This window comes from Sinohyriopsis cumingii, chromosome 1, assembly GCF_028554795.1.
Source record: "Sinohyriopsis cumingii isolate HCF-2022 chromosome 1, ASM2855479v2, whole genome shotgun sequence".
Classification (NCBI taxonomy): domain Eukaryota; kingdom Metazoa; phylum Mollusca; class Bivalvia; order Unionida; family Unionidae; genus Sinohyriopsis; species Sinohyriopsis cumingii.
The window spans coordinates 1435825-1455708 of record NC_142961.1 but is presented as its reverse complement, the minus strand read 5'-3'; the positions used below and the strand labels follow the sequence as shown (position 1 = coordinate 1455708).

General features: G+C 36.3%; 1 protein-coding gene across 1 annotated transcript; it reads left to right on the top strand.

The window, feature by feature from the left end:
• Positions 1 to 7792: 7792 nt before the first annotated feature.
• On the top strand, positions 7793 to 18003 carry LOC149806312 (uncharacterized). Its single transcript, XM_089951484.1, has 2 exons — positions 7793 to 7827; positions 15785 to 18003. Exon 2 carries the CDS (start codon positions 15795 to 15797, stop codon positions 17754 to 17756), a length of 1962 nt encoding a protein of 653 aa, XP_089807610.1. The 5' UTR covers positions 7793 to 7827; positions 15785 to 15794; the 3' UTR covers positions 17757 to 18003.
• The last annotated feature ends 1881 nt before the right edge of the window (positions 18004 to 19884 follow it).

Below are 19884 nucleotides of genomic sequence, written 5' to 3'. Positions count from 1 at the left end.
ATCGTCGCTAGAAGACCGTCCCATAATCAACTGGTCATGTCGCTAGAAGACCGTCCCAGAATCAACTGGTCATGTCGCTAGAAGACCGTCCCAGAATCAACTGGTCATGTTGCAAGAAACATTCTTACAAACTATGATTGAAATCAGGACAGCGGTGGTCGAAAAGAAAGAAAGAAAAACAAAAGCACAAGATGGAAAACAAGATTGACCTGGAGTCATATTTTACAACCAGGTGAGCTACCAAAAAAAAACTTGGTTATTGAAACTTTTTTCTCTCCCCATACGTTGACAAAACACATGAAGCGCACATATTACATATCAGAACGGTTTTGTCTCGTTGCGGAATTTGGAGTTATATCAGGTATTAAGGCATTAACATTATCGCCGAATTTCCACTAGGACTCACATCGTGCATAGCCACAAAAGCTCAGATGGTATAGCGTCGAAATGATAATCTTATAATTAGTCACTTTACCATTAGGAAGATAATCTAATATCTAGACAGAGCTAATCCAAATTTCACTCAAACGCCTCAGGTTATACAGATCTCAAAACCAGGACTGCCCATGCAATTTATAACTTTGGCGAAATACTAACGTTTCATTTTCGAAATAATATGATCAAACATAAAAATGTACAGTATACTTGTCATTTTAACTGTATGGAAAACATAAAAATGTACAGTATACTTGTCATTTTAACTGTATGGAAAACAAAAATTTACAGTATACTTGTTATTTTAACTGTATGGAAAACATAAAAATGTACAGTATACTTGTCATTTTAACTGTATGGAAAACAAAAATTTACAGTATACTTGTTATTTTAACTGTATGGAAAACATAAAAATGTACAGTATACTTATCATTTTAACTGTATGGAAAACACAAGAACACAATTTCATTCGCATTTGTCTTGCCTTTCTCTGACACCTCTCTTATTAGTATATGTCTAATTGTATGACCCAGTAGACGAGTATTTTCTTCATTTATTTCAGTTGTTGCTTGTGATCTAATTGGTAAATGTACCATGTACCTTTTGTAATTATTACGTAAACTAGGGCAAAGTGACACTAGTACGAATGACATCGCCATTTACCATTAACATGCTGATAACTAAAACAAACAGTGAAACTTGTATCTATAAAATTAAGGGGAAAACGCTGCATCAAAGAATTTCGATCACTCCACATGTAAGGGTATACTATCTTTTGGGAAGCGATAATACTCGCCCCCTTATGTGGTACCTCGCAGATGTATTTAAGGCTAAGCTGTATATCAAAGTTATAATAAATTTACAAATGATCGGATACTGCTGTCCATCAGATCCCAAGACAAATTTGAAATAATCTCTATTATACGATATACTGTTGCTTCGACTATAGTTATTTATAAAAAAAACGGTTTACTTGAAATCTTTTGAAGTAATCTCATTTTATTAATATGACCGCACACTCGCATGCATGGGGAACCTACACACACACACACACACACCCACCCACCCACCCACACCCACACCCACCCACCCCCCACATATATATATATATATATAAGTAAACGAACTTGTTCACGCGCAGCCTATGGATAAATGCGTATTGCCCGTTTGTCTTATGTTTTCTTTAGATCTTTTCTTTGACTGAATATAGCAAGAAACGCTTGCAAACAAATTGAAGCACATAATGGAGCTTGTACTGAATTAAACGTTTTGCTAAAAATAGACCATGACATCACTGTGCCCAGCTGCCACCATATCGTTTTCGGACAAAGCACCGAGAGATGCTTAGAAACACGTCGTAATTCACGACATATAGGCAAAAATAAAGTTGTTTTATTTCCTCATCCGTCACTTTGTAATGTTTTGATATATTCTGCTATAATATATGAGTGTGTACAGTAGTAATTTTGTATATTTTTTTCTTTGTCATCCTTTTGTATTGTTTCCCAATCTATGTTGAGCAAAGCTGTTTTATGTACACATTAAAAGAATATATATATATATATATATATATATATATATATATATATATATATATATATATATATATATGTGTGTGTGTGTGTGTGTGTCCCAAATGAATGTGTTGAAACAAGTAATGTTCATTTATATTTCCATTTCAGTTAGTTTTGTGTGTAAAATGTGTATCATTTTAAGGGTGACTGTCATCATTAGGGACAGTAGTTTTTATATTGCTGTTTCCATCAATACATGCATACATTTATACTTCCCGACAAAATGTAATCGTATATATCTTAATTAAGGAAATGTAAAATCCACGTAGTATAAATATAATCAACCAGTGCTCCTCTTTTCAACACCATAACTCTGATGAACATAATGCATTCTTTTATGTTCTAAACTGTCATTCAAAATGACGATTTGTTTGTAAAACGACGTCGAAATAAACATAAAAGTTTCTCTCCTTTTTTCTTAACTTTGTTACCGATTAACAAGTCAGAATCAGAAAAGGGTAATAAAATCACTAATACATAATACAAAATAAATAAATAAATAAATAAATAAATAAATAAATAAATAAATAAATAAAACAAACAAACAAACATTGATACATTGTTTTTTAAACTTATGGAATGTATATGCAACATTTCTATTATACTGTTCTAGAAAATTCAACAATTACAATTAAGTACCTAGGGGAATGGCAACTCAACAATTACAGTTACGTACCTAGGGGAAGGACAAGTCAACAATTACAGTTACGTACCTAGGGGAATGACAACTCAACAATTACTGTTAAGTACCTAGGGGAATGACAACTCAACGATTGCAGTTACGTACCAAGGGGAATGACAACTCAACAGTTACAGTTACGTACCTAGGGGAATGACAACTCAGCAATTGCTGTTACGTACCTAGGGGAATGACAACTCAACAATTACTGTTACGTACCTAGACGAATGACAACTCAACAATTACTGTTACGTACCTAGGGGAATGACAACTCAACAATTACTGTTAAGTACCTAGGGGAATGACAACTCAACAATTACTGTTAAGTACCTAGGGGAATGACAAGTCAACAATTATAGTTAAGTACCTAGGGGAATGACAAGTCAACAATTACTGTTAAGTACCTAGGGGAATGACAACTCAACAATTACAGTTAAGTACCTAGGGGAATGACAACTCAACAATTACAGTTACGTACCTAGGGGAATGACAACTCAACAATTACAGTTACGTACCTAGGGGAATGACAACTCAACAGTTACAGTTAAGTACCTAGGGGAATGACAACTCAACAATTACAGTTACGTACCCAGGGGAATGACAACTCAACAATTACAGTTACGTACCCAGGGGAATGGCAACTCAACAATTACAGTTACGTACCCAGGGGAATGGCAACTCAACAATTACAGTTACGTACCTAGGGGAATGGCAACTCAGCAATTACAGTTAAGTACCTAGGGGAATGGCAACTCAACAATTACAGTTACGTACCTAGGGGAATGACAACTCAACAATTACAGTTACTTACCTAGGGGAATGCCGTCGCTATGAACATCATTCTCTATTTGTGACCTTGTGTTTTCTCAGTTGTATTTGAAATGCAAGGAGGATAGCTGAATTGTTTTCTTTCATTCTTTAGCAGAAAGTTTATTTTAAAAAAACCAGGTCTCGACTTCTTGAAACCTTTTGAGTACGAAACTCGAGCTCGAGATGAAAATCCCAAATTAATATCCGAAATGTTTAGCAAATCTTCATTTAAAAAAAAAACAAGCATCTAAATAAATTTAATAATATCTAAGAGAATGGCGATAGTTATATGGTTCTTCCTTCAATATAATAATAGTTACAGAAAACAAAGTTTTTAGAAAGTTGAGCTTTAGCTTGATTTCCTTGCTTAAATTGTTCCCAGAATACGGACCCTGAAGTTTACGTTTTCACACATTTCAACTTGATTTGGAACATACGATATCTCGATATAATGTTGAGACAAAGTACATAAAATACACGAAACCAATTACTATGTGGAAACATGTTATAGTGCAATAATAAATAAAATAAATCACACAGCGTATCTGAAGTAAACCACGAGGTCACGTTACAATGTACTTTTATAACCCGATACAAGGTATTGTCTTATCTATAAAGTCGCACGACAATAATGCAGAGTGGAAATGTTTTTCCTTCTCTCAACATTTATATAGACTTTTTCCTTACGGATATTCCAGCTGTCAAAAACTAATATAGGCGACGTTTGGGGTGGGGAAATTGATTCGTGTATTCTAATCACAAGCAGGCCAGGTTTGGACAACTTTGTCAAGCAGTTTTAGCGAATAAGCCGTTCATGTTTGTTCTATTTTTCGAGTAATCGTGGTTTTATTGGATGACGGGCTGCCATTACTGCACCAGTGAGAAAGGCGCTAAAGCCAAGATGAAAACGACTGCATAACATTCTTCCGAGTAGTTTACGTATGGTTGCTATGGTAATAACGCCGTTGCTACGAAGGCTAACCCGAATATAATTTTTCCAGATCAGGTCCTAGCAAACATCGCTTGAAAAATAACTGATTCAGCAGTTCTAAATAAGAAATATAATGCAGGGTTACACCTGGTTTGTATGTAGGTTATATCGTTGCTAGAAGACCGTCCCATAATCAACTGGTCATGTCGCTAGAAGACCGTCCCAGAATCAACTGGTCATGTCGCTAGAAGACCGTTCCAGAATCAACTGGTCATGTCGCTAGAAGACCGTCCCAGAATCAACTGGTCATGTTGCAAGAAACATTCTTATAAACTATGATTGAAATCAGGACAGCGGTGGTCGAAAAGAAAGAGAGAAAGAAAAACAAAAGCACAAGATGGAAAACAAGATTGAATTGGAGTCATATCTTACAACCAGGTGAGCTACAAAAAAAAACTTGGTTATTGAAACTTTTTTTCTCTCCCCATACGTTGACAAAACACATGAAACGTACATATTACATAACAGAACGGTTTTGTCTCCTTGCGGAATTTGGAGTTATATCAGGTATTAAGGCATTAACATTGTCGCCGAATTTCCACTAGGACTCACTCACATCGTGCATAGCCACAAAAGCTCAGATGGTATAGCGTCGAAATGATAATCTTATAATTGGTCACTTTACCATTAGGAAGATAATCTAATATCTAGACAGAGCTAATCCAAATTTCACTCAAACGCCTCAGGTTATACAGATCTCAAAACCAGGACTGCCCATGCAATTTATAACTTTGGCGAAATACTGACGTTTCATTTTCGAAATAATATGATCAAACATAAAAATGTACAGTATACTTGTCATTTTAACTGTATGGAAAACGTAAAAATGTACAGTATACTTGTCATTTTAACTGTATGGACAACATAAATATTTACAGTATACTTGTTATTTTAACTGTATGGAAAACACAAAAATGTACAGTATACTTATCATTTTATCTGTATGGAAAACACAAGAACACAATTTCATTCGCATTTGTCTTGCCTTTCTCTGACATCTCTCTTATTAGTATATGTCTAATTGTATGACCCAGTAGACGAGTATTTTCTTCATTTATTTCAGTTGTTGCTTGTGATCTAATTGGTAAATGTACCATGTACCTTTTGTAATTATTACGTAAACTAGGGCAAAGTGACACTAGTACGAATGACATCGCCATTTACCATTAACATGCTGATAACTAGAACAAACAGTGAAACTTGTATCTATATATTTAAGGGGAAAACGCTGCATCAAAGAATTTCGATCACTCCACATGTAAGGGTATACTATCTTTTGGAAAGCGATAATACTCGCCCCCTTATGTGGCACCTCGCAGATGTATCTAAGGCTAAGCTGTATATCAAAGTTATAACAAATTCACAAATGATCGGATACTGCTGTCCATCAGATCCCAAGACAAATTTGAAATAATCTCTATTATACGATATACGGTTGCTTCGACTAGAGTTATAAAAATAATAAAAAAACGGTTTACTTGAAATCTTTTGAAGTAATCTCAGTTTATTAATATGACCGCACACGCGCATGCATGGGGAACCTACTTACACCCACACCCACACCCACACACACATATACATATATATATATATATATATATATATATATATATATATATATATATATATATATATATATATATATATAAGTAAACCAACTTGTTCACGCGCAGCCTATGGATAAATGCGTATTGCCCGTTTGTCTTATGTTTTCTTTAGATCTTTTCTTTACTGAATATAGCAAGAAACGCTTGCAAACAAATTGAAGCACATAAAGGAGCTTGTACTGAATTAAACTTTTTGCTAAAAATAGACCATGACATCACTGTGCCCAGCTGCCACCATATCGTTTTCGGACAAAGCACCGAGGGATGCTTAGAAACACGTCGTAATTCACGACATATAGGCAAAAATAAAGTTGTTTTATTTCCTCATCCGTCACTTTGTAATGTTTTGATATATTCTGCTATCATATATGAGTGTGTACAGTAATAATTTTGTATATTTTTTCTTTGTCATCCTTTTGTATTGTTTCCCAATCTATCTTGAGCAAAGCTGTTGTATGTACACATTAAAAGAATATATATATATATATATATATATATATATATATATATATATATATATATATATATGTGTGTGTGTGTGTGTGTGTGTGTGTGTGTGTGTCCCAAATGAATGTGTTGAAACAAGTAATGTTCATTTATATTTCCATTTCAGTTAGTTTTTGTGTGTAAAATGTGTATCATTTTAAGGGTGACTGTCATCATTAGGGACAGTAGTTTTTATATTGCTGTTTCCATCAATACATGCATACAATTATACTCCCCGACAAAATGTAATCGTTTATATCTTAATTAAGGAAATGTAAAATCCACGTAGTATAAATATAATCAACCAGTGCTCCTCTTTTCAACACCATAACTCTGATGAACATAATGCATTCTTTTATGTTCTAAACTGTCATTCAAAATGACGATTTGTTTGTAAAACGACGTCGAAATAAACATAAAAGTTTCTCTCCTTTTTTCTTAACTTTGTTACCGATTAACAAGTCAGAATCAGAAAAGGGTAATAAAATCACTAATACATAATACAAAATAAATAAATAAATAAATAAATAAATAAATAAAACAAACAAACATTGATACATTGTATTTTAAACTTATGGAATGTATATGCAACATTTCTAGATTCTACGTGCATAATGTCACATCAACAAAGCAGAGCGTAATCGTAATTGTATGCGCTAAACAAAATGCAAGAAACAGTCACTTTCCTACATACATCCCTCTCTATTTGTATGTTAAAACACGAATAACATACAAGAATACTTATTCGACATTATTTAAGGGGTGGGGGTGGCAGTTCCATTGGAATTTTCATCTGAAAATATTCAGGGTATATCTATCGGTGATGAAATACAAGGAATTTGTGTATTATACTGTTCTAGAAAATTCATCAAATTTGATTATATGATTTATACAGTCTGCAGGCTTAAGCACCACTGTAACTAAATATTGGAATGCACATCTATATTTACATGAACAAATTTAACGCCTGGTACATGGTTTTCAGTAAGAACAAAAATAAGAATAATATAACACGAAAAAGAAGACTGAATGCCATTGCGCCGGTTCCCCTTGTCCGAATGGCTATTTTTAAAAACTGAGATTACTGCTTGTGACGTTTCACAAAGGTAAAAAGTACAAGCGCCAACTTCCCCCAAATTTTCCAGACTCCCCACTGACTAGTTACATGTGCAGCCAGCACGGTATCAAGTTACCAATACTTACTCGCCCACATCCCGATTCCTCCATTGTAGCAAAACACGCACGGTAAGCAGCTCCGGTAAGTGTCTGTTGTTTTCATCTCTGTTTCTAGCTTTTCTTGTATCCATTATTTCATTTGTTAAGTTACTACATATGTACAATACGCCTGCGTAAAAATAATGCATTTAAATTTCTGAATTATGACTTCTTAGAGTTTTATTTAGCTTAGCTTTGCCCTGTTTGACTTGGATAAACACGAGACGGATCAACAGTAAACAATGTAGCATTATGCTTATAGCGGTAAGAATTTAAAATGGGGTCCACGTTTCTTTAAAATAGCATTATCACAAGCCATATACCCTTCGTGAAAAATGCATGTTAATGTTTAGTTATCTCTAATGAGAGAATAACGCTTAGGACCGACCGTTTACTTTTGGGGGAGAGGAAGGAGACTAAGAAATGAAACGGTCAATCCGTTTTGCAGAGTGATACTAACAATGTCGCATCGAGAGCGCAAGGGAGCTCTTTTATGCACAAATTTGTTGCGGCATCCATCAGCCTAATACAAAAATTAATTAAAAATAGAACATACAGAAGTGAGGTCAAAAGGTCCATATTTTTGGATAGCTATATCAAAACAAAGAATAGGAAACTTGACACATCAATGGCAGTTCATAGCAAAAGAAGTTTGTGCACCCCAACCACAACCTTATACCTACATTTTCCAAACCCGAAAATCATTTTTTGACATTATATGGTGCTCACAGTGCAAGCATATGTCCTTATGTTATATTTCTGTGTGTATTAAAAGACTTGATGAAATTCAAATTAGTTACCATCCTTGCAGCTATTGAGATATTTTCTTGATCCTAAATATCTACTGCTATGGATGGCTAGCTCTTCTTCCTAGCCGACTATTGGTATTTCACTGTCTACATAGTGCGAAGTAATAACGGGAGGTGTACATGCCTTACCTCAGTTTTAAGAACAACAAAAGCCCGAAACTCCTAATTCACAAATATAACCATATCTTTAATTATTAAACAATACTACAATAATATCTATTTAAAAAATATCACACCATAGCCTTAAGTTTGGAAATGTGACAGGGGCCCATTTACAAAACTTTCCCCTGCCACCTAAAAGATGCAAAGGTTGATGATGCTCGTGATAAAGCCAAATAGGTGAAACTGAAATATATGGAGATTTTCTTTCCAACCCTGATATATTTGTTATTTTACCTGAAGATATATTTTTCTTTTCAAGTAATATGATTGACATATTTAGTTCGTTTGTTCGACAAATCAAAGCAAGATTTTTAAAACTCTCTCTCTCCAAAGCGAAAAATAAAATGGACGGTCCTTTAGGGTTTCAGGACGTGTCAATCTTGTAACAGTTAATGTTCAGGGGCTCCTACCCATCAAAAATGAGCGCTTAACAACCAGAACGTTGTTGTTGTAGGGTTTAACGCCATTTTTCAGCACATGATAGGCTATACATGGTGGCCAGTATTAATGGTGGATGAAGAACCTGGGAAAAACCCCGGAAAGAACCACCGTCCCTCGAGAAGCTACTGGCAAGCTTTCTCACATACCCATATTGGTCGAATATGAGACTCGAACCAACGGAGACAGAGGTGAGATGGCAGTGATCCGTAACGGAGAGCGCGTTAGACCACTCGGCCACTCGGGTCCCCCAACCAGAACGTTTCCTATAATAGTTTTGTTTTCAGTTAAAGGGTTAAAATTATGCCGTCGAAGCACTTAAAATCCAGGAGCTTCCTGTGGCTTTGCCCCCACCCCTAACCGCCGCTGGGGGTGAGAGATGCTAACAGGAGTTCCATCCCACAAACTACTTGTCTGTTTGATTACGCACCACATGAACGATATCCTGATCCGCACCTGGTATGAACGGTTGATCATTAGAGGGGATGGGATGACTAAGGTTTATGTACACACTTTGGTGGTTACAGCATGCATTTTGGTCACATGACTTCAAACGAACTAAGGAGAACATGTGCACTTTTCTTTGTTTTTCTTTCTTGCATTTACATTGTAATGGCAGATTGGCCAGTTTCCTTTCGATTTCTTGAACCAATATTTTCTTCTCTTTCTGCATATATCGTTACTTCCTTTCCCTTCATTAGGAACCGACCATTTAATGTTCATGTGTGTGTGTGTGTGTGTGTGTGTTGTAGCTTGAACAAACTATTCTTGCTCTGATTTATACCACTAGCGACACACACACACACACACACACACACACACAACTCGTTGTATCCATTATATTCAATAAAGTTGATATCGATGTAAAAGAGAAAATATTTTCCCAACTTGAAGGAAAATCATAGATCCTAATCCGAAATTAAATGATCGACCCCTCACGCTTTGGGCGTTTATTTTTCAGCCATTTTGTTGTAGCCTCTAAGGTTTGCATTACCATCTTAATAATCGGGACCCCAGGAGGTTTAGTGGTCCAAGGCGCTCGCATTTAAAGATCACGAGCATCTCATCACTCTCTGCGTGGGTTCGAGTCTCGGACTCGGCCAGCGTTGGTATGTGAGTAAGCTTATCAGTAGCTTCCCATGGGTCGGTGTTTCTTCCAGGGTTCTTCAACCCACCAAAACTACTGCCGCCATGTGTAGCCTAACATGCTGCAAAGTGGCATTAAACCCACGACAGCAATAACCATTCTATTAACACATTAAACCCTGGTGACGAGTTTAAGTGGCAGGAGGTAGTAGCCTACTGCCGAGCTCTGTAGCGTCAATGTCATGTATAATACTCAAATGGGTGGTATTATATAAAGGTAGACAGACGTAGCTCTACAATGATATAAAAAAATCTGGAATTTCTAGTTGCACTACAAAATTCAGAGGAACAAACCTCATTTCTTGGACCCGATTTTTTTCTACCCAAAACTCGCCCGTGGTCGGAATCCGATTTTGTGTCTGGATTTTAGACTTTTTGGTCTCAGATCTAAGGCAGACCGGTATGAACTGCAAACAGACAGATGAACCTTTGCAAAAAGTAGAAGATGGACATTTGGAATAAAGAGTGGTCTCGATACGAAAATAATGGGTACGTTAAGCACAAAAAAAATAATCCAACTTTTACCCATCTGCTCATGCGCGAGCCAAATATCCAACGAAAAACGATGTTTCTAACACATCTAGGCAGTATGTTATTGGAAGATCACATGGAAGTTGGTGTTTTAGGATTTATTCAGAAATAACTTTCAAAATGTGTTTCCTACTAGAATTTCAGACGAAAACGACAAAAACCTCCAGGGGTTAATGTGTTAATGACGACTGTAGGCCTACTTCGTTAAGGTGTACGTAGCTACACAAGCATTTTTGAAACTGTTTTCATTCGATCTCTCAAAAAATTGTACTTTGTTCTCCCTGCAAACGTGAGACGAGTCCGCGTCCTAACTCAGTCAAGTTTAGCCTCGTACAGATGTGTACACGTATAATTCATTACTGTTATGCGTATGATACTAGCCTGCATTATGGACCGATTATTTTATTGGCAGCGGGGGAAACTTTAAGGGACTTGTATTTTCATTCGAACCAGGATATGTTTTTTCAATCTTAGGGAAATGGAGTTGGAGATATATTCCTAAACACAAGTCTGGTACGCTAACCACTGTATCCTCTCCATGAGTCGCTTCTTACTAAATGCAGAGGATCCAACATGCCTGCCAGTTACGTATGCTAATGGCAATGACTATGAAACTTCGACGCCAGTTACGTATGCCAATGGCAATCGCCACAAGATTTTGATGGTTTGCTTGAGAAAGTGTTTTGATAAAAGTTAAAAAAAAAGTTGCTATTACAGGAATCAGAAGGACCATACCTAAGCGTCGGTGTCTATTGTAAGGGATCGGTGTCTATTATATGGGGATCATTATGTTATTCGGGGTCAATATAGTATACAGAAAGGGTCAAAATTACAGGCACCGGTTAACTGTGTTTACATGGCGGTTCACAGCTAAAATGTCGCGGTTAACCTACAAAATAGCAGATAACCAATATTTGGATGCGGATCACTGATTTACAAAATATAGCGATTAACCGCCAGTGTTTCCCTTTAGCCTCGTTTTCTTCTTCAGAGACCCCCACTTTTTAATTTGACACTTCCAGGGCCCTAAGCACTGACAATATTATGGTACACAGACACCCGTACAAATTGTGATACAAAAAATAGTGTGTTTATGTGTGTGTGTGTGTGTGATTTGTTTTTGTAACGAACATAGCTTTAACAATTTTTCAGTCATATCACTACGGTATCTGCAGTGGGACAGTTTATGTGATGTCTAGCACAGGGGCGTTATGCCACATCTATGCAGTATCATGTCCTACCCAGTCACATTATCCTGACACCAGGCATACCAGTTCTAACACTAACTTCTTAATGCTGAGCGACAAGTTTGGTAGCTGCTAGTACCATTTTTATGTCTTTGGTATGACGCGGCTGGTGTTCGAACAAGCGGCCTCCCGCATCCGAGGTGAACGCTCGAACCACTTAGGCCACCGGATGGGTATGTCTAAATTTCAAGACTTAAAAAACTTGTGTGCAGGGAAGTGATGGGGTGAGGGTGGAGTGATGGTTGAGCTTACGTGGAAAAGTAGATACTTGTGGTATATTCATCCTAGTTAGATTAAGTTTGGTACTACTGATGTTATTGTATATCAAAACAACCATGTCAGAGAAAAAAATCACGTCTTTTTGTCCATATAGATACAGATTATTGATTATAAAAAACACAAAATAAATATATTTCATATAAAAAGTTTTTTTAGTGCATACATAAATTGTTCTGAAGACTGTACGCGTCAAACGTGATCAGAAAGAGATTTTGCTAAACCATAAAAATTCAAGTGATACAGTTAATTGACGACGGAAATTTTGTACACAGGCCGATCAACAAATAATGTTTTCAGTTCAAACGCAGGCAAGACCATAGCGATTTGATATGAACGGATGATAAGAAAATTGAAATCTTCCTGTCTCGTCGGTGTGACACATTACCTTTGCTAAGGGTAAATATAATTTGCTGCAAAGACAATCATCATTAATTTTCACCTTGTAAAGATAAAACAAAGTAAACACAAAGTTATTTGGACGTCTCCGTGTACAACAATAGGAAGCAGGAAAGATAGGAAGGAATGTTATTTTGTTATTTTATATAAAAACAATTCAAAAGATAGAATTAAAGAATAAGGTAAGACTAATATAAATTAAGATTTTCACAAATTCTACACAACTGTTTAATGTATTTAGTAAATGTTCGTATCGAATTGTCAGCTTCAAGACTGGATAATTATCCGCAGTTAAAAGTACAGTTTTCCATCACAGCCCACAAACGGCACGATTTCAACCTGATATCGTGTGAAAGGGATGACAAGTCCGATAACTCGTGAATACTCAATGGAAATGACAAGACAAGAAGTATATTATCGTCCAGAAAAAGACGGGCGACTGATAAAATCATGCCTAATTATTGTACATATTGTACATTCAGCTTAAAAGAATTCTTTTGACCGTTAATGAAACGCTTAAACCAATTATATCTGCACACGAGAGAACCATTAAGGGCTATTGGTTATGCTCTGTTTAGTAATATAGGTGGTTGGGGGATGGTACGACTATTGTGAAGAAAGGCTACAAATTATGGCAGTAGTCATGTCCCATTTCTTTTATAGTCATGTCCCATTTCTTTTATAGTCATATCCCATTTCTTTCAGTTAAATATCCCACATCATTTAGGATTGAGTGTGTGAAAGAATAACTTTAATCAAACCAATTCCATACCTTTTGTCAACAGACTTTGATGCATGTACAACAATATGGAGTCTGTATGTGTGTTTTGTGGCCTTTTAACGTAGCTTTAACAATTTTTCAGTCATATCACATCTATGTCTGCAGTGTGGCAGTTTATTGTGTTATCTAGCACTGGGGCATCATGCCGTAAACATATATAGCACGAAGTCCCACCCAGTCACATTATCCGGACACCAGGCCGACCAGTCCTAACACTCTCTTAATGCTGAGCGCCTAGAGGCAGCTGTTAATAACATATATATGTATTTTGACATAACTCGGCCGGGGTTGGAACCCGAAACCTTCCACATCTGAGGCGGATGCTCTAACCGCTGGGCCACCGGAGCGGTCTGGAGTCTGTATGAGTGAACATGAAATGCCATTGACACTTATAATAATCCATTTAGTTTCATGGATAATTGAATTTTATATAAAACTTGGAGAAATTGAACACAGTTTTTTTCTTCTGTTCATACTATTACAAATAAAGTCGATTCTAGTCAGTCCTGAACAACCCTGACAGTAGTTCTTAAAAAAAAGTAGGAAAAAAGTAAGGGCTGTATTGGCCACTAGCATCATTTTATGATAAAGACAATAACAACATATTATCCTTGTAGTTTTGGTAATAGTGCTAATTATACAGTTTTATTTGTGCCAAACGTTATGATGATCCTCATAATAAACAATCTGGAATATGCTCACATGTCTTTATTTACATGCTTTAAATCTTTTATAATAAGTAATTCAGTTGTTTCTTTTTACTTTATTAATTAATGAATCTCGAGCTTAAATCTCTAACCACTTTATTGGTATACTAGTAATGGGTTCATGGGTCCCGGCAAACCGTGCGAAATTCAAGACTGGTCTAATATTTCCCTTTTATGAAGACCAATAGCTGCCTACTTGTATCTTGGTTTCTAAAGCATTCCCTGTCTTCACAAACGACTACACTGTATAACGATACACATCAATGTACTCAGTGTTCCAATATCAGACACAAAACAACATAAATAACTAGTTATCACAAATACAGAAAAAAATGTCACTAAACACCACTGAATTGTATATAACTAATGGTGTCCAAATAAGTGTCAACTCTTTCATTGTACGTAACCCAGTAGAATCCAGTGTAGAAAAGCACGTGGATATACACATGTATGCATGTCATATTCACTGTCATTAGACTATACACATGGATATACACATGTATGCATATCATATTCACTGTCATTAGGCTATTCACATGGATATACACATGTATGCATTTCATATTCACTGTCATTAGGCTATACAAATGGATATACACATGTATGCATGTCATATTCACTGTCATTAGGCTATACACATGGGTATACACATGTATGCATGTCATATTCACTGTCATTAGGCTATACACATGGATATACACATGTATGCATGTCATATTCACTGTCATTAAGCTATACACATGGATATACACATGTATGCATGTCATATTCACTGTCATTAAACTTTACTTAGTTTAACATTCATAATTAGCGACCCTCGTTATATGTAATAGAACTGAACGAAGTACAATCTTGTAAAATATGCAACTGCTCGTATATCTTACCCGATCAGTTTGTAAATTTGTGAAGTTTGTTTTTCTGAATCTGAATCATTCTTGCTTTGCAGAAAATGCATTCTCACACACTATCAGAAACGCATAGCGCGACTACACTAGTTCTCATACTTGCAAGCAAATTCAAGATAAGTCCGATATATATTTTTAGGATATTTAACTAATGACAGGTAATTTTCATAGTCTTTACACGTGTATGAACGAAAGATTGACAATACCCGAAGATGTACACTTTTGCGGATTATTCTTTAAGAACCACCGACCCACATGAAACTACTGGCAGCTTTCTTAAATACCCACATTGGCTGAGTCCGAGACTCTGACCCACGCGGAAAGAGATGAGATGGCAGTGATGGGTAAAGGGGAGCTTTAGACAGCTCGGACACCAGGGGCCCAGCCAAGTGCATTGTACACAAGACCCGATGTATAAGAAAAATATAACGCAGTTGCCTACTTTTACCCTCCGCGTACGCCCATGGTTACTAAGTTTACGTCTTGTGGTAATTTTGTTCATTTTAGTTAAAGACGTTTGTTTTCATTTTTATTTTTATATTTTATATAATTTTATTTATTTTGTTTTTTGTTTTTTTGCTTTCAGATTAACGACCATGCCTCGTGTGCAGTCGGCCGTGAAAAAGCTTCTGTTTTTGACATCTATCGGAATTCTGATATACTTGTTATCTTCATTTGCACTCTTGTTTGGGAAGCAAAGACGGTTGACACATTTGGAGCTATCCGGACCCAATGCTAGTGCATATTTAGTTAACATGCCATCGTGCAAAATACCTAACATCGATCCCTTTGATATTTCAATCCGCCATCTTGTTCGCCGTGGAGGTCCCCAGATATGTCCAAATCGGGTTCCGCTGACGTTCCAGAGAGAAACTACACTATTTATAAACTGGACTGCTGTAAAGGAACCGCCTTATTATGGAGACCTTAAGTACTGTACGTTTACGCCAATTTATCGGCCGAAACACGAAGAAACTGATCACGATTTCATAAGATATCTCGAAGAAAGTGAGCCATTTAATGGCACTCTCAGCGTGAAGGACGACTTCATACGTGTAGCCTGCTACAATTCTAGCGATTTTAAAATCTATGTCAACTTTCATGCCTTCATTCACCGCAGTACAACGGACAGCGTTGTACGTAGCCGAAGATTCAGTGAATATGCGCAATCAAAGACCGCAGAAACCTTAAATGTTCTTATGATAGGAATCGATTCTGTGTCCAGGCTAAATTCCATTCGACAGTTAGAAAATACGAGAAAGCTCCTCGTAGATGAATTAGGCGCAATAGAGATGAATGGCTACACGAAAGTTGCAGACAACACCTTTGTCAATATTGTTCCAATGACAATGGGCCATTTCGTATCAGACCTGCCGAATAAGGAAACAAATATTAATGGTCCCTTTGATAATTATGACTTCATCTGGAAACAATTCGGGAGTCATGGATACAGGACACTATACGCTGAAGATGCACCTGAGATCGCTATATTTGATTACAAGAAAAACGGTTTCAGAGTTCCTCCAGCTGATCACTATAATCGTCCTTTTAGTCTTGCACTGGAACTGCAGCAGTCTTTGTGGTTTAATAATCACCACTGCTTTCAAGATCGACTAGAAACCGAAATCGTTATCAACTATGTATATGATTTCATTGATACATTTAGGTCTGGTCCTTATTTTGGTTTCACTTTTATAACGAGGCTGACACATGACGACATCAATAGCGCCGGCGCAGCTGATGAACCTTATTCCAAGTTTTTTGAGAAGTTAAAGAAGGAAGGGCTTCTTCATAATACTGTACTATTCTTTTATAGTGATCATGGAATTAGATTCGGTAGAATACGTGAAACATTTATAGGAAGGGTGGAGGAACGTCTGCCATTTATGTTTATTGTTGTGCCGAAATGGCTGCGAGAAAAATACCCATATATTACAAAAAATCTTAAACTCAACCAAAACAGACTATCAACGCCATTTGATGTCTATGAAACGCTGCAAGACATCCTTTATTTTAAACCAAAAGAGATGCCCACAGATCCGACTGCGCGAGGCGTAAGTTGGTTCAGGGAAATTCCCATTGACCGAGGATGTGACGAGGCTAGTATTCTTCCGCACTGGTGCATGTGCAGACAGCGGCATCAATTACCAATTACTGATAAGAAAGTTCAAAGAACAGCATTCACTCTTTATAATGAAGTGACTCAAATTATTTTACCGTATCCACATCTTTGTGAACATCTTACTCTTGCTGAGATTATAAATGCACTGAAACTTTCCACATCGCTCGATTCCTCCGAGTCCAAGGAAAAAAATTCGTTTGAAGATATCCAAATTGTGATTCGAACCACCCCAGGAAACGCCCTTCTCGAAGCTACTGTCCGTCTTGACCTCGACACAGAGACATATAAAGTGGTCGGAGATATCAGCCGGATAAACATGTATGGTCACCAAGCGGACTGTATTGAGGATTTCACACTGAAGAAATTTTGTCAGTGTAAAGACTTCCAAGATGGACAGACAAACCTTAAAAGAAATCAACTAACCAAAAATATCTGAGGGGACAAAAAATAATTTTTATATTGAATATGCAGATAAATTAGCATTATTAAACACACAACGAAAAACAAACACTTGGAATTCTAAACATCACATCCGTTCAACGAATACATCTATCAATTTTATTACATGTCTACTGTGCTATTTACAATAATATGCCTATCCACTTTTTATATATGTAATACGTGTAATAACACCTCATGACGTCAAAATGACGTCATGCTACCCTTAAAAAAAGTCGTAATAACCGTGGTATTCGAATGTACTTCAAAGTTATTTCACGATACTATTCTGCCGTTTGGTAAAGTATAATCAGCATTTTTCTTCCCGCATAAACACAATTTTGCTCTTTTGCTCTCTATGATGTGCAATTTGATCACCCACGTAAGGGACCCTGTATACGGAACCTTGTCAGTGTTTAAAGAATTACATGGATTATAAACCAATGAATCTTTTCTAGATCTAGAGCTTTCCACATTCCAAGTAGGCACTTAAGGAAACAGATGCATATAAAGGAAAAAAAGCAAGAAAATTGGTATGTATGTATGTATGATTGTATGTATGTATGTGTGTGTATGTATATATGTGTGTGTATGTATGTATGTGTGTGTATGTGTATATATGTATGAATGCATGCATGTATGTGTGTGTATGTATGTGTGTATGTATGTGTGTATGTATGTATGTATGTATGTACGTGGTTTTCCTCTCATATAATATCTAAGTACAACATAAAACACGTCTGCAGAATTTGTTGGTTACAACAGGAACACAAGAAATAAGAATGACTCCAAAATAGGGATGAAATCTGATTGCTCAGTTCTCTCATGTATACACCTACGATCACAACTATATTTCACCCCCACGCAACAGAAGATGCTACTCATTCTAATGTTTCAAAATACCTATTCATGTGACCTAACTCATCCAATAAGAAGTAACTTAATTCTTCTACGATACCACCTGACCGATCTGTCCAGTGCGAAAAAGGCCGAATCACGTAAACATGTTTACTAATGATTATATTATTAGTAACCGTCAAGAAGTATATGAGTACCTTTTTATAGATCCTACATAATTTTGCGTTCTTTAATATCGTAGAATAGACCCCATGCACCAACGCCACCAATTAACGATAATTTGTACAATTTACAGCCATTAATAAATATTGCAAAAATTAGATAAAATCATGTAACAGGAGTTGCAACAAATGTATGTATGTATGTTTGTGTGTATGTATAAATGTATGTATGTATGTATGTATGACTGTATGTATAAATGTATGTATGTATGACTTTATTTCCTCTTCAGAAGAGATTTAATTCAGTTAATGTTTCATTATTACACAATAGAGATAGGAACGTAGCTTGACAATAATGAATTTACTGCACATTAAACATGTAATATTAAACACACACACACACACACACACACATATATATAACCGCTCCGGTGGCCTAATGGTTAGAGCGTCCGCCTCGGATGAGGGAGGACTTGGGTTCGATCCCCGGCCGAGTCATACCAAAGACTTACAAAAATGGTACTAACAGCTGCCTCGCTTGACGTTCAGCATTAAGAAGTTAGTGTTAGGACTGGTCGGCCTGATGTCGGGATAATGTGACTGTGTGGGACATCATGCTACATCACTATAAACTGCCACACTGCATACATCGTAGCGATATGACTTAAAAATTGTTAAAGCTACGTTAAAAATCCAAATCACACACACACACACGTACACACATTATTGTAAAACTTACAAAACGGGGACATAATGATTTTTACCATCAAAACGGGGACATTTTTATTTTAACAGATTATAAGTGATAAAGATCTATTGTAATATGCATTTGATACATACGTGTAATTTCTAATTGATTTGTGGTTGACTTGCAAGAAACACTGTATGATAATCTTTACCATCAGAACGGGGACACCCATATACACAGTGTTAGAAATTATAGTCTAATAGGGGACATTCAATAAGTGTGTATTTTGATTCTAAATAGAAATCAATTCAATCTAAATACTGCAGTAATCTCACCTGATACACATAGTTCCCATCCATATTAATAAACTACATTAAAATTCTCATGTCGAATCTTTATATAATGTTTGTTGGATATAT

Excerpts from the sequence above, each read along its gene's own strand:
- LOC149806312 (XM_089951484.1), top strand. The coding sequence starts at position 15,795 with ATGCCTCGTGTGCAGTCGGCCGTGAAAAAGCTTCTGTTTTTGACATCT.